Source organism: Haemorhous mexicanus, chromosome 17 (assembly GCF_027477595.1).
Source record: "Haemorhous mexicanus isolate bHaeMex1 chromosome 17, bHaeMex1.pri, whole genome shotgun sequence".
Taxonomy (NCBI): Eukaryota; Metazoa; Chordata; class Aves; order Passeriformes; family Fringillidae; genus Haemorhous; species Haemorhous mexicanus.
The window spans coordinates 15455785-15471324 of record NC_082357.1 but is presented as its reverse complement, the minus strand read 5'-3'; the positions used below and the strand labels follow the sequence as shown (position 1 = coordinate 15471324).

The window sequence follows — 15540 nt, the reverse complement described above, 5'->3', positions numbered from 1 at the left end:
CCCCGGGTCCCTCATGTCCCCACAGACTGAGGTGGCAGGAGCGGCCCCGGGTCCCTCATGTCCCCACAGACTGAGGTGGCAGGAGCAGCCCTGGGTCCCTCATGTCCCCACAGACTGAGGTGGCAGGAGCAGCCCTGGGTCCCTCATGTCCCCACAGACTGAGGTGGCAGGAGCAGTCCCGGGTCTCTCATGTCCCCACAGACTGAGGTGCAGAGTCTGAGGTCCTCATGTCCCCACAGCCAGGAAGGACCTGGGGACCCTAAACGTGTCCGAGACCTCCGAGCACCCCCGGGGTCCTCCTCCCCCTCAGAGCCACCACAGAGAGGGAGCCAGAGCGGCGCAGCCGGGGCCGCTCCGCCCCGCGCATCTCTATGGTCACCGCGCTGCGTCTCTATGGCCGGCCGCTGGAGGACCGCGCGGTGACATCAGTGCGGCGGCGCTGCCGCCGTAGGGGGAATCAGTTCCGGCAGCCCGGCGGCGCTCTGGGCGGAGCTCTATGGCCGGCGAGGGCTATGTGAGCGTGCATCTCTATGGTGGGGCGGCGCTCTAGCCCGCGCTCAGTGGTGCGGGCGGGGCGGCGCGGGGCCGAGGCCGCCATGGCCGCCATGGCCGGCGCGGGGCCGGGCCCGGCGGAGGGGCCGTGCGTGCTGTGCTGCGGGGAGCTGGACGTGGTGGCCCTGGGCCGCTGCGAGCACCCCATCTGCTACCGCTGCTCCGTGCGGATGCGGGCGCTCTGCGGCGTCCGGTACTGCGCCGTGTGCCGGGAGGAGCTGCGGCAGGTGAGGCCAGGCCCGGGGCTGGGGGGGCCGCGGGCCGGGCGGGGCAGCTCCCGGGCGGGGGTGGACGGGCCCGGGGCTGGGTGGGACCGGCGGCGACGGACGGCCCGGGTTATCCGCCCTCTGCCCCGCTCCCGGGGGTGCCGCCGCCGCCTGGGCGAGTGGGAAACAAAACGTGAAGAAAATGGAGTTAGAGCGAATGTTTATGGTGTGAAGTCAGCAGGGCTCGCTCTGGCAGCAGAGAATGGAGCCTTTGCTCCCTGCTCCAGGAGGCAGCAGCTCTTAGGGGGCATAATGGAATCGTAAAATCCTGGGATGGTTTGGAATGTAAGGGACCTTAAAGCCCATCCAGTGCCACCCCTGCCATGGGCAGGGACACCTTCCACTGTCCCAGGCTGCTCCCAGCCCTGTCCAGCCAGGCCTGGGACACTGCCAGGGATCCAGGGGCAGCCACTGTTGCTCTGGGAATCTACTTCTAGATTTGTGATGTAGCTTTCGCTGTAAGAACTGAAATTCTTTACTGTATTTATGTCTCAGCCTTCCTGGGCTGGGGCTGGTGACTCCAGCTGTTCCCGCAGCAATTCCCGGGCTGGGAATGTGTGCTGGAGGTGGGAGCTGCAGTGCTCCGAGCCCGGGGGGGCAGCTGGGAGCGAGGAGATGCCCCGAGAGGGGTGTGTGGTACAGGTGACTGGGAGGTGCTGTGTGTTTAGCTCCTCGCTTTCCTGGCAGTTAAGGAAAGAGGAAACAGTGGTTTCCCTGCCAGCCTTAGTGAGTCACTTGTCACTTGGAAACTCCAGGTCCCCGAGTGATCCCCCAGGAGACGGGGAGGAGCCGGGGGCAGGGCTCCTGCCAGGCATTGGCTGTGGAAGGGGTTGTGCTGGCTGAGGATATTTACTCTGGAACAGCTGTGGGAGCAAAACAGAGCAGGAGCGTTTCCTAACCTCGTTCAAACTCCAGAGGCCAGGCTGGGCCAATCCACGTTTCCCTGGCGGGTTGATAAGATGTCCCGTGGCCCTGCTGACAGAAGGGGACAGTGCCCAGGGGAGGTGACAGCTGAGGCTGGCACAAGGCTGTGGGCGTGGGCAGCTCCCGGAGGTCGTGCCTGCCCGGAATGCCCGTCCCGGTGCTGTTCCCACAGGTGGTGTTCGGGCGGAAGCTCCCGTCCTTCTCCTCCATAGCCCTGCAGCAGCTGCAGCATGAGAAGAAATATGACATTTATTTCATGGATGCCGAGGTGTACGCGCTGTACAGGTGAGCGCTGGCTCCTCCCTGGAATGTCCCCAGCACGTGGTGGCACACGGGACGTGGCAGGAAGTGCTGTGCGGGAGGGCGGGGTGCTCTGCTGTCCTGGCATTCGGGGAGCTGTGACTCACCTGCCGTGCAGGTGTGTTTGGCAAGGTGACAGCCCAGAGCAGGGCACTGAGCACTCAGCAGCTCCTGGGGCTGCACTCTTGGATTCACCAGCACAACGCACAAGCTTTGCTCTCTCAATAAAAGTCACTTTTGGCATCTTTAGCAGCAGCAAACTTGCTGTAAACCTTCCAGTTCCTTGTGTGGCTGCTGTGGAAATTGATAAAGACTTAATTACTGTTGTAATTGTAATTACTGCTGTGCTGAATAAGAACTAACCAAACCAAGGCGTGCCAAGTATTGCATGAAGAGTAACGATGTCTTTACACAAAGATCTTAATTCTGAATGGGAGGGAGAAAAGGTGAAGTGAAAAAAACAGTGCAGAGTCAAAACGTGGCATTAGCATCGTGTTCTACAGATATTTTTCATAGCAAGCCTAATTGGGAGGGTTTGAGATAATGGAAAGAGGAGTGAAAATGATGCATAAAGGCAATGGAGCCTTTTCCTTGGAGAACTGGGCATTATATTCACCCTGATTTGAGCTGAGAATGTAACTTTGGGACATGTACAGTTCTGCATGGCTTGATATTTGTGGGAATGAGGGAGTAGGAGTTCTCCCAGTAGACCAGTGCTCAGCTCTTCCTGGGAGCCATGGTGTTGGGGGGGTTTTGGAGTGGGGTTTTTCTCTCCTTTCCTAATACAATTCCTTAATTTCAATTTATCTCTCCCCACTGTATTCCTCAGTTTCTGACAGTGGGAAGTGTAATGGAATTGGATGTGAATGTTGCAGGAATCTCCACCAGGGGAAGGGTTTGTTTCAGTTTGCTCAGTTTTGCACTGAGTTCCTACTGTGGTTCCTATTCTGAGGCTGCTCAGCTCTGCTCCAGCAGTTGGAACCTCGGTGTAGTTTGGTTCCATCCTGTTCCTGCCATCCAGCAGAATTCTTGCAATAAGCAATTCTTGCAATAAGCAGGTCACAACCCTCACTGCAGATCGCAGGGGCAGCCTTAAAGCTGGAGCCTTCTGCCAGGGATGGAACATTTGTGTTTTGCTAAAGGTGTGGGGGTGCTGAGAGGGAGTTGGGTCATTTTTGGGAATCTCTCATCCCTCAGGAAACTGCTGCAGCACGAATGCTCCTTGTGCCCGGATGCAAAACCCTTCAACACCTTTGCAGATCTGGAGCAGCACATGAGGAAGCAGCACGAGCTCTTCTGCTGCAAACTCTGTGTTAAACACCTAAAGGTGAGCTGGACCTCTGCTTGGATGTGTGGGAAGGAGGGAGTTTCCCTCCATGACCTCCAGGAGTTCCTGGGAAGATGGGAAGGCAGAACAGCAAGGATTTATTTAAGTTCCCTCTTCCTGCAGTGAGGCCAGTTGTTTTATTTTAAGCCTTTCTCCTTCCATAAACTGATTAATGAAGAGGGCCTGGAGGTTCTCCAGGTTTTAAATTAAACACCACGGTGGTGGTGCCACAGTTGGTTTGTGCCAGGTGAACTGGAGTTTGCTGCCAGAAGGGATGGGATCCAGGAGCTAGCAGGTTGACCTAAATGAACCCTGATGAGTTTGGGAACTGGGCTGAGTCTTGGAATTCCTGGAGCTGATTGAAGGGAAGTGGGAAAGGAGGGCAGGACCTCCTTTGGTTTCTGGTGTCCTTTGAGCTCTGGTGAGGTGCTTCATGCTTTGTACATAGCCAGCACTGAGGGAACTTGTTTGCCATTTTCTCTCACAAACAATATTTAAACTGTTGCTTTTTAGTTTCAGAGTACTGTAGAGATTTTTGTTTCAAAGAAAGAAGTCCCATGTTACTCGTACCCACTGAAAAGAAACTCTTAAACTAGTGGAAGCTTCAGTCCATCAGCCTTGGCAAAGCCAAGCAAACCTTTTCCCAGAGCAATTTCCCAGTTCTTATCTAAGCCAGAAATAAATGATATTCTGTTCTCAAGGCTGGCTTGATCTATTTGGCATCTCCAGATCCTTCCTACCAAAAGAGCTCACAAGGTAGTGGGGACAGAGGGCTGGCTGGTGATACAGGAGTTGTTCACTGAAGTGAATCCTCTGTGTGCAGCTATTTGGGGTGGTTACTGTGAGAGGAAAGTAAAACTGCTCCCTTGGGGTTTTTAAATTTGAGAATGCAAAATACTGTTTGTTGATAAATACATAGTTAGGCTTTTTCCACTCCAGAGATTAGAATTTAAACTCGTTACAGTATAACAAGATTCCAAAGGGAAAAAAGTGAATTAAATTCATTCCCAGTGTTCAGAGAAATGCAAGTTAGATTTAATTTGAATCCATCAGTTGAATTTTACTTCCTGTCCACCAAAAATTTAGGTGTTGGTGGTCAAACTGCATCTTTTTGAAGCAAAGCTTCCACTCCTACAGATGGAGAAGCTGGACCACAGCCTGGTTTGTTCTGTTTGGTTCTGTGTCCATAGGAAACAGTACAAATCTATAAATACCAATGTATTAACCCAATCCCTGCCCTCCAGATCTTCACCTACGAGAGGAAATGGTATTCCAGGAAGGACCTGGCCCGGCACCGGATCCACGGGGACCCCGATGACACCTCCCACCGGGGCCACCCCCTCTGCAAGTTCTGCGACGAGCGCTACCTGGACAACGACGAGCTGCTCAAGCACCTGCGCAGGGACCACTACTTCTGCCACTTCTGTGACTCTGAGGGGGCTCAGGAGTACTACAGGCAAGCAAACGTTATTGATATGAGTCCTTTTCCCAGCTTAAATTTCCTTTTTCTAGCTTAAATTCTGAAGTAAAATTCCTTGGGTGTGCTTTGAATTTAGGGGGTAAGTAGTGTTTGAAAGTAGAGTGGAGGAATGGCAGCAGGTTAGCTGCAATTCTGTAAATAAATATCCAAAATGTTCACTTTGAGTCTAGTTCATGCTTTAGAATTTCTTTATTAAAAGTTAATTTTGCAGCCTGACAGCAACTGTCTGGTGTGTTACCCCTAATGGGGGACAGGATGAGAGGACGTGTTAAGTTGCATCAGGGGAGGTTTAGATTGGATATTGGGAAAAATTCCTTCATGGAAAGGGTTGTCAGGCACTGGAAGAGGTTAGCCAGGGAAATGGTGGAGTCTCCATCCCTGGAAGTGTTTAAAACCATGTGGATGGGGCACCTGGGGACACGACTTAGTGGTGAACATGGTGGTGCTGCTGGCTGATGGTCTTAAAGGTCTTTTCCAGGAATTCTCTGATTCCTTGATCCTACTGCTCCAAGGTTTGTGTGCAAGGGGAATAGAAGTAACTTTTGTTGTATGCACAGCTGGATGTGCTGACCATCTGTGGGTGTGGTTTAACACCTTTGTACCACATTGGCTGTACAGAAACAGGATCAGCTGGAAAATATCCCCTGGGATAAGGACAAATGAACCACCAGGGCTTGTCCTCACCTCCCCTTGATGCCTTGAGGCTGCCTGGAGCAGAGGCTGGACAGAGTTAAAGGATAAAATACAGATTTATTAAAAGGCCTCAAAGGATACACCTTGGGCAGTGCAAGGGCCTGGCTGTGGCTACACCCAAGAAGGACAATGGGTCAGGAGTTGTCACTCTTTGATCAGTTTTGGTCCATTTCCATATTGGGTTAACTGATCAATGACAGCTCCAGGTTCTGCAGTCCCATCCTCCCAGACTGCTCTCCTCCATTCCCTGCTGTTTGCACTTTTTGGGCCTGGAGCTCAGCGGTGTCCTTGGTTCTGGGGCTGGAAAAGGATTGTTCTGTGTGCCTGAGCCGTGAGAAGAACTTGCTGACACTTTACATGGAGTTCAGAGTTATGTTCCAAAGCAGGGAATTCCCAAGAATCTGGGAAGTGGGAGAGCTCAACCTGAAGGCATGACCCTTGTAGGAGTGGCTGTGTCAGAGGCTCAGCTCTGTGTTTTCCCTCCCCAGTGACTACGAGTACCTGCGGGAGCACTTCAGGGAGAAGCACTTCCTGTGCGAGGAGGGCCGCTGCAGCTCGGAGCAGTTCACGCACGCCTTCCGCACCGAGATCGACTACAAGGCCCACAAGAGCGCCTGCCACAGCAAGAGCCGCGCCGAGGCGCGCCAGAACCGCCACATCGACCTGCAGTTCACCTACACGCCCCGGCACCCGCGCAGGACCGACGGTCAGCCGGGCTCCCGGGGCTCCGGGGCAGGGACGGGCGCCCCGCCGGGGTGGGCAGGCACAGCCGCGGCTGCTCCGTCCCTGGAAGCGCCCTGGACAGGGCTTGGAGCAGCCTGCTCTGGTGGAAGGTGTCCTTGCTCTGCAGCAAGGTGTTCTTTAAGGTCCTCCCACCGCTCAAACCAATCTATGGGTCTTATTCTCCAAGAGTTTTCAAGAACGCCTGGTGAATATTTCATGGCCGTGAAGAAATTCTTCCCAAAGAAGGTAGACGGGGCCTGGAACAGCACCAAGAGCTTGTAGAGGTTAAGAAGGCCTCTCCAGCCTGAGGGGTTGCAGAGTTTGAGGAGGCCTCTCCAGCCTGAGAGCTTGCAGAGTTTGCAGCCTCTCCAGCCTGAGAGCTTGCAGAGTTTGCAGCCTCTCCAGCCTGAGGGGTTGCAGAATTTGCGACCTCTCCAGCCTGAGGGGTTGCAGAGTTTGCAGCCTCTCCAGCCTGAGAGGTTGCAGAGTTTGCGACCTCTCCAGCCTGAGGGGTTGCAGAATTTGCGACCTCTCCAGCCTGAGAGGTTGCGGAGTTTGCGACCTCTCCAGCCTGAGAGGTTGCAGAGTTTGCGACCTCTCCAGCCTGAGGGGTTGCAGAGGTTGAAGATAACCAGAACTTGCCCAGACAAAGCCCTCTGATGTAGTTTTAGAGCTGGCCTTGCTTTGAGTAAAGGGCTGGAGCAGGTGATATCCAGACATCCCTTTGCCTGAATTGTAGGATTTTATTCCTTGTGTGTGAGTTTAATGAGGACAGGTAATTTTAGGAGAACTGCTGACTTGGTCAACAGAAAGAAATGAAGATAATATATTTGTACCAGTACATTTTTGCATTTTTCAGGCACAGCGTGATACCCACACTAGAGAAATAACTGAGAGTGATCATCCCTCCCCTCTGTTTTAGGTGTTGTAGGTGGAGAAGACTACGAGGAGGTTGACAGGTTCAACAGGCAAGGGAGGGCGAGCAGGTTGAGCAGCCGAGGGAGCCAGCAGAACAGGAGAGGCAGCTGGAGGTACAAGAGGTGAGTGGCACAACCTTGTGTGGAGTTTTACTCCCAATTAGTCTTGGCTTTTACTTGCCAATTCACAGTATTTTGGTGGATTAGGAGGAAGGAAGTGATACAAAATTTGGAAGCCTCCATGGTGAATCCTTAGCTGAGAGTCCAAGCCTGTGTCCTGGCTATGTGCTTGGTCATCATGGAATTATTTTGTGTGAGGTTTCAGCTCAGGAAGCAAACAATGTAACCCTCAACTTTTGGGTTAAATAAACTCAGAACCCTGAACTAATTCCAGCAACTGTTCTTATGCAAACTTCTCTAAATAGGATTTTCTGAAGTAAAAGGTGACAAGTCTGTGCAGGTTTAATGGAGTTTTTGGTCTGGGTAGTCATGAAATTCCTGTTCTAAGGACCATGCTTTTCATTGAACTAACAGATCTCTGTGTGGCCAGACTGAGTGCTTTGGAAAAGGAAGAGGGTTAAGTATTGAAATGAAACTTTCATTTCTATGTCTCTTCATCCACACCAGACCCAAGTGCTTTTTACATTCTGCACATCTTATTTTCTTCTTTTTCTGGCTGGACGGGCAGCTGGTTCATTACTGGTGATTCCACTGGGGAAAAAAGTCCATCCCAAAACACTCCTCTGTTGGTGTCGCATGTGGATCGTGCATGTGTTGAGAGTTCATGCCCAGCCATGCCTCAAAGAGTTCCTGTGGCCTCCAAGAATGATTCCATACATTTGGAAATGAATGGGAGAGACAGGTGCCCCCTGCATCCATGGTACTGTCTCTCCCAGTTCAACCTGGTGTCTTCTGGCCTGGATTGTTATTCCCACACATGGAACTTGGAAATCCAGGGGGGAAATGTTGTCTGGCTGGGGTGGATTGGAGTGGTGGGGCTGGTTTGGGCTTCTCAGCAGGTGGCAGCACGAGATCAGGGATGTCACCGGAGCTGGCACAGCAGAGGTGACACTGCAGCGAGGCAGTGCTCCGTGATCCTTGCTGTTTGACCAAGGGAGTCTGCCCTGTCCTGCAGGGAAGAAGAAGACAGGGATGTTGCAGCAGCAGTCAGGGCATCTGTGGCAGCCAAACGGCAGGAAGAGAAGAAGAGGGTGGAGGACAAAGAGGAAGGCAGCAGCAGCAGGGGGAGAAAGGAGGATTTGAGGGATCCCGACGTGCTCGGCTCCAAACGTGTGCCAAAGTCTTCAAACGATGTCACAGGTGAGTGTTGGACAGGTCCTGCAGCTGCAGGGCATCTCAGTGTCTGGAAGGTTCCCTCAGAAAGTTCAGCCTTACCCATGTTTTACTCATTTAAAGTATCATGAATTTCCTGAATGCCACAACATAGTGGGCAACACGGTTAATTGAAGGAAATAGTGATGCATGGATTTAAATTGTTCCTCTGGAATGTTAGTTAATGACATCATCAGCTGCTGAAAATAGGCCTTGGTGGTGCTGCAGTCATGGCCATTGATAGCCCCTGCTCTGGAATGAATGGGTTTGGGTTGAAAACAATGTCTTTGCTCTTTCTGTCCCTGTTCCAAAAGAAGCAGCTGCTAACGGAGTGCTCAGCCAGGACGACTTTCCAGCAATTGGCTCTGCAGCAGGACCTCTCCAAGGGTGAGTCTGCAGGGCTGCAGCTGGGGCAAAGCACGTTTAGAAGCTGATTGATATGTTCCGCATTTCTGGGGAAAATAATTTTCCAGACCATTTGATCCCTCCAAGGTTTTCCCTGCCCTGTCCCCTCCTGCCTGGAGCTGTTTCTGTGCCACTCACCAGCATAAGCAGCATCAGGCATTGCTTCAGCTCCTGGCTTGATCTTAGAATCATGGAATAGAATCATGGAATATCCTCAGCTGGAAGGGACCCCTGAGGATCATCTGGTCCAGCTCCTGTTGTGTCAGTCTTAGTGACAGTCTGAGGAGGAGTGGAGAGCTGTGGGTTTGTGCTGTCCCTTGGGGTTCTGCTGCCTCAGTAACTCCAATCCTCTGCCTTCCCCACAGCTCTGCCCAGCCAGCACTGGTTAAGCTTAAAGAAGAAGATTTCCCAAGCTTGTCCTCCTCTGCAGCTCCCACCATCTCATCAGGGATGTCTCTGATGTACACAGCCACTGCCAGGAAAGCAGCCTTCCAGGAGGAGGATTTCCCAGCCCTGGTGTCCAAAGTGAAGCCCACCAATAGGACGGTAACTCACATCACATCTGCATGGAACAATGGTTCCAGTAAAAACGTAGTCAAAGCCATGTGCAGCCCCTGTGTCAACCAGCCAGCCAAAAAACCATCCTTGAACACCTCCAAAGGAAGTAAGAAGAGCAATAAACTCTGTGAATCAGACGACGAGGACGGCAGCGGTGGCCTGACCACCCAGGAGATCCGCAACACCCCGACCATGTTCGACGTCTCGTCCTTGCTGGCAGCTTCTACCTCACAAACTTTTACAAAAGTGGGCAAGAAAAAGAAGATGGGGGTTGAGAAGCAGAGCCCATCATCCCCACGCCCGCCCCAGGAGCCGCCGTGTCCCAGGCCAGCCGCAGAGAAGCCCCCCGAGGCAGAGCAGCCCTGCAGGGCGTTCCCTGCTGCTCACGGCCCCCTCGTCAACGGGCACGCGGAGAAAGCGTCAGCTGGCTGTGCTGCACCCAAAGAGCCCCCCGGCCTTAAAAAGCCCCCAGTGACTAACAAATGCCCTTTACCTCAGGAAGACTTCCCAGCCCTTGGGAGCTCAGGATCAGCCAGGATGCCCCCGCCACCAGGTGAGCAGGGAGTGAATCTCAGAATCGTGGAATGGTTTGGGTGGGAGGGGTCTTAAAGATCATCTCATTCCACTCCCTGCCGTGGGCAGGGGCACTGTCCACTGGACCAGGTTGCTTCAGGCTGGCCTTGGACACTTCCAGGGATGGGGAAGCACTGCTGAGCATGGCCAGCTTTGCTTGGGGAGAGCCCAGAGAACACATGGGATGTGTTGTGTAAACTCCTTCTGGCGCTTGTGTGGTTCTGCCACCAGCTGCCAGATTGGGCTCTGGAGGTAGAGGCAGCCTGGGTGTCACAGGGGGGCTGGAATGTCCTCTGGGAATCACCTCTGCCCCACAGCTGGAGGTGTTTGCTCTCTGGGGGTGGCTCATGCATGTAGAGCTGGTTTTTCCCTGTCCCCAGGGCTGACACATCCATCCGTATGTTGTGCTCCAAGATCTGCCTTGGAAGCCGCTGCAGGCAAAGGGAATCTGGCTGTGTCCTGTCCCTGCTGGCACTTGTCACTTCTCTTCCTCCTGTGCTACCAGAGGTTTCCTGCTGTGCTTTTAGCCATGACCTTGTGAAGGCAGGGAGAAGGAACAAACGTGACCTGCAGTGGTTTTCATGGCAGTGGGATCGCATCGGGAGGCGCCGGCCCCGCTGTTAGTGCGGCTCCTGCTGGGAGAGGCCAGGCTGGGCCCGCTGCCTCCTCCCGTGGTTTGTGTTCACTTTAATAATGCAAAAGTGTTTTTCATTGTGACTTGGAGTGGGCTTTCAAAATTATTTTCCATTGAGAAAGTAAATGAATAATTAAAGCACTTTCTCTGTAGAGGAACATCAGCCACTCTCAAGTGCTTCTTGAAGATTTTTTTTTTAGGTTTTCTCTAATATAGTGATGTCTGCACTGCATACTCTTCTTGGTGCTTCTGCAGAGTGTGTCAGGAACTGGTGTGGGGTTTAGCCAGGGGTCTGTGGGTGCTCTAATTCCCGCCCCTTCCCTGCTTCCTTCAGGCTTTAACTCCGTGGTGCTGTTGAAGAACCCTCCTCCGCCTCCGGGCCTGTCGGTGCCTGTCAGCAAACCCCCCCCGGGCTTCGCTGTCATCCCATCCTCCACCATCTCTGAACCTGTCACTACAGCTCTGAAAGAGTGAGTCAAGGGCCTGCCAGGGGCTGTGGGACACCTCACACCTCCCTCGTGTCACAGGGGCTTCAAACAGTGACTCTGAGCGGGGCCAGCTGGGGGAAGGTTCCCGTTAGGAAGTCCCAGGGTGCTGTGGGTTGGATTGAGGAGAATTGCACAAAACAGCCCTGTGTAGTTACAACTCTGAGGAACTGCAAACCTGTGCAATGTTTTGGCTGCTCAGACCTTGGTCTGTTCTAGATTTATTTGGGAATCTGCAGCTCCAACATATTCCTGTACTTCCCATCGATTCTGTGGGAGTCCCAGCAGCAAGATGCTGAGGCTTGTTCTCCTTGGTGACCTTCACTGCTCTGGTCTTTCCAGGAGCTGCTCTCTGGTTCCTTCTGGGATAGAAAGAGGAGTTTTTGGGAAAAGGAGAGAGAACACTTCGTGTCAGTTTCATACAGAATCTGCATTATCTGTTGGTTTATTCACAGTGAGGTGTTTGCTCAGGTCTTTTGAGTGCACCCAGCTCACAGAGCAGCATATCAGGACCATGTTAAACTTGGATTTTAAACATTCTGTTTGTGTAAAGCTGGAATCTGATATGGGAATCCCATATTTTATTATCCTGACAAGACAGCTGTGTGCTGCTTTTGTGTAGCTTGGTGGAGGAAGAATGTGCAGCTGTAAACCAGAACAGCCTTGTGATTTATGTCCTAGGACATCTTTGTGTGACACAAACCAGTGTCAGGGTCACTTCTGGTCTTTTCCAACACAGGCCAAAATCCTGTCATGGATCATACTTGATACCTGAGAACTTCCAGCAGAGGAACATCCAGCTCATACAATCCATTAAAGAATTTCTTCAGAGTGATGAGTCCAAGTTCAATAAATTTAAAACTCATTCTGGGCAGTTCAGGCAGGTGAGTGGCTCCCCAAAGCCTCCCTTTCAGGGAGGCCTGAATTCCAGTGGGATTTTTGATAGCTAAATCCTCATTTTCCTCTGATTCTTGCCCTTCCTGTCCCCTGCAGGGGCTGATCTCTGCAGCTCAGTATTACAAAAGCTGCCGGGAGCTGCTGGGGGAAAACTTCAAGAAGATTTTCAAGGAGTTGTTGGTGTTGCTGCCAGACACAGCCAAGCAGCAGGAACTGCTCTCTGCTCACAACGACTTCCGGGTCAAGGAGAAGCAAAGCTCCAACAAACCCAAAAAGAACAAAAAGAACGTTTGGCAGACGGACTCCCCCGCCGACCTCGACTGCTACATCTGCCCCACGTGCAGGCAGGTGCTGACCCAGCAGGACGTGGTGACCCACAAAGCTTTGCACCTGGAGGATGAGGAGTTCCCCTCGCTGCAGGCAATCAGCAGGATCATCAGTTAGCTCTCCCCAGGGCCACGACCCAGGCTCTGGCTGTGGCTGTGCACTTTGGAACGAGGTTTGGCAGCAGCTGGGGGCTGGTGCCCTTGAGGCAGAGAGGAGCAGGTGACTTGGGAAGCCCTCCTGGGCAAAGGGATCACGGGAATGTGCCAGAGCTCGTCCCCACCCACTGTCTGAGCTCCCAAATCTGGGCTAGGGTTAGGCTGAGCTGCAGGGGGGGCAGGCAGGGCTGCTTCCTCCTGGAACACGCAATAGCTGGGAATCCTTTTGGATCTGCAGAATGACAGGGGACAAAATAGGGGAATGAGCTTCTGGTTTGGGGGTTTCTTTCTGGTTTGGGGGTGGGGGAAGTTTATGGATCACTGAAATGAATGGAGGTGGCTTCCCTTATAACATTCTGATTTTTTTTTGTGCTATTTCAGTGAAGATCACACTAGTCAGGGGTAAAAGGTGCAGGATGGTGCTGCTCCCTGGGGTGTGTGACCAGGAGAGCTGCAAACACTGGGCTGCAGAGTTTCCCTTTCTGCAAACAGAGTCAGTTCTGCTGCTTGAAGAATTGGGCCGATCTGTGCAAGATTTGAAGTTGCCTCTGACTTTTTCTGTAAAGTTCTTTCAAGAAGCTGATTTTGTAGCCCTGCATGTACAGTAACAGCATTAAGGCTTTACTCTCTGTAAAGCACACGGGAATTTTATTTAATGACTGCCGTGTTTCTAATTTCTTGGATGTATTACTGGTGGGAGCTCCCAACAGCATCCTGGGACATTAAATGCTGCTGATTACTGACCATGTTTTCTGCAGTGCCTTTAAGTGCATTTATCTGTTTACAGTAGTCTGACACCTGCACCTCCCTCGGTACCACCGGGCTGGCCTAGCTTTGCTCCTGTTCCTTGGCACCCCCAAATTCCACCTCAGAGGAAGAGGGGGATCTCTTCCTCCTCTGAAGTGACTCCTGCAGCAGCAGCTCTGAGGTGCTGGAGTGCCAGGAGTCCCCCCTGGCTCAGTAGTTCAGTTTCTGATTCTCTCCCATCTCCAGGTTTAGTTATTTCTAACGTGTAGGAACAAAGCTGACATTAATTTATGTAATTTGTAGTGATGAAACACAGCTTTTGTAGCATCATCATTTCTATGAAATCGAGCTCAGAGTATTACCCAAGAGCTACTCCTGCCTACAGCCACTCTTCCTTGCCTTACATGTGTTATTTTTGCTTGCTCTCAGGCTGCAAAGTGCTTTGAGTTTCTTTTCTTGAATATTTAAGACTGTTCTGACCACCTGTGCACGTTGGGTTTGGCCCAGAAGGGGCTGGGGAGGGTGATTTGGGTGCACGAGCCCCTGGCAGTCCCTGTTCCTTGCTCAGGATCTTGGAGCTGATCCTGGCCCCTGAGGGGGCTGGGTGCTGCCACCACTTCCAGTCAGCAACTCTCCCCATCCCTTTGGTTTGTAAAGTTCAGGGAGTGAAATGTCTTCCCTGCAGGAGCATCTTGTCTTCCCTTGGGTTTCAGTTCCTTCTCCATCAGCAGCTCTGAGTTCCCTGGGAGGTGCTGCTGGGAGTTCCCTCGAGCTGCTGCATCTCTGGGGCCTGATGTTGCAGTTTCCTTGTTCCTTGTGCTCACCTGATTCAATAAAGTTATTACCAAATCTTTTTTTTTTTTTTCTATTCATTTTTAGCTCTTTATTGAAAATAAGTTGCAGTTGGTTACACAGACACCGAAAATACAGAATCACAGATTGTTCTCTCAAAAGATATTTTTATATATATAATATATACAAAATTGTAAACATTTTAAACTTATTTCCATACACAGTCCACTTTATACTACACTGCACAGAGGTTAGTGACAACTGCAACTCCTGGAAGCGTCTGCTCAGACAGAGGTATTGGCAAAGAAACTGCACTCCCCAACCCTCAGGTGGGAGCTGTTGGAGAATAAAACTCTGAGAGGAGATGAGGTTTGAATGTGTATTGCAACAAAATCCAGGCAGCTGAACTGGGGCTTCAAGTTGAGGCAGTGAGGGCTGGGCCTGAGCCTCACTGAGGGGGAGAGGGGCTTGTGACACACACGGGGGCAAATGGAACTGAGAACAGGACCAGGGGGACCAGAGCCACCTGCTTGGGGACAGCACGGGCTGGGAGGGGTCTGAAATACCCAGCAGTGTGCATTGAGAGAAATTCCACTGCATGGCACAATGATGGCATTCCCCAAGGAATGGAGAGGGCAGCAGGCAGAGCCAGGACTGGCAGGGACTGATGGGCAGGAGGACAGCAGTGCTGGGCTGTCACTTGAGGTTGTGGATGAACTGAGGGGAATCTCATCCCAGTGTCCAGGCACAAGAGCAGTGAGATCCCCAGTGCTGTCCTGTAAAAGGAGGGGTTTGCTCCCAGGGTCTGCTCCAGCCCCTGACCCAGAGCAGGTATGCTGGGGGGAGAATGTTTTTTACTTAAAACAAACTTTTATCACTTAAGCAAAGCTTTCACCTTTGCTAGGAACAGCTTGAAATGTTGGCAAAAATTCCAAATCTTTTAATGTGCTTGAATTGCACAGTGCATGATGGGGTTATTACCTCGGTGCTGAGGAACAGAGGTGGTGTGACTGAGCCTCCTGGAGCAAGAGGATGGGTGGGGCAGAATGCAGCTCCAGGAAAGGCAGGATGCTGGAATTCTACTCTTTACACCCAAATTTAGTGCTAACACTGTGCAGAAGCTTTTGGGCTGGGCTGAGCACAGCTGAGCCCTCTGTGAGCTCAAGGTGCTGCTGACCTCTGGGGAGAACAGAGGGCTACAAACAGCTTGTGAGGATGGCAGAGCCCTGGCACGCTCAGGACAGTCCTGGCACGCTTTTGGGACACTTTTGGGACAGCCCTGGCACCCTCCTAGGATGTGGCCTGGGTGGTTATGAGGGGGCAAGCGCTGCTGTAGCACAGCTGGGAGAAAAAGAGGAGAAAAATGGAAAATTGATGTTCCAAATCCCTGAACCCCCAGCACCCAGGGTCACTGCAGCCATGGCTCTGGTTCTCCAGCCACAGCCCCTTTGGG

At 52.2% G+C, this 15540-nt stretch overlaps 1 protein-coding gene across 2 annotated transcripts; it reads left to right on the top strand.

Annotated features, from left to right (window-relative positions):
• The first annotated feature begins 515 nt into the window (after positions 1–515).
• ZNF598 (zinc finger protein 598, E3 ubiquitin ligase) lies at positions 516–14144 on the top strand. 2 transcript variants are annotated; one of them, XM_059862046.1, is made up of 12 exons: positions 516–779; positions 1915–2027; positions 3240–3369; positions 4614–4825; positions 6031–6248; positions 7188–7305; positions 8318–8502; positions 8829–8901; positions 9285–10030; positions 11019–11154; positions 11909–12053; positions 12163–14144. In XM_059862046.1, the coding sequence occupies exons 1-12, from the start codon at positions 531–533 to the stop codon at positions 12508–12510; spliced, it is 2673 nt and encodes an 890-aa protein (XP_059718029.1). In that variant the 5' UTR covers positions 516–530; the 3' UTR covers positions 12511–14144. The 2 variants fall into 2 exon arrangements, with proteins under 2 accessions (XP_059718029.1, XP_059718030.1); XM_059862047.1 differs by having other exon boundaries at positions 569–779; positions 8832–8901.
• The last annotated feature ends 1396 nt before the right edge of the window (positions 14145–15540 follow it).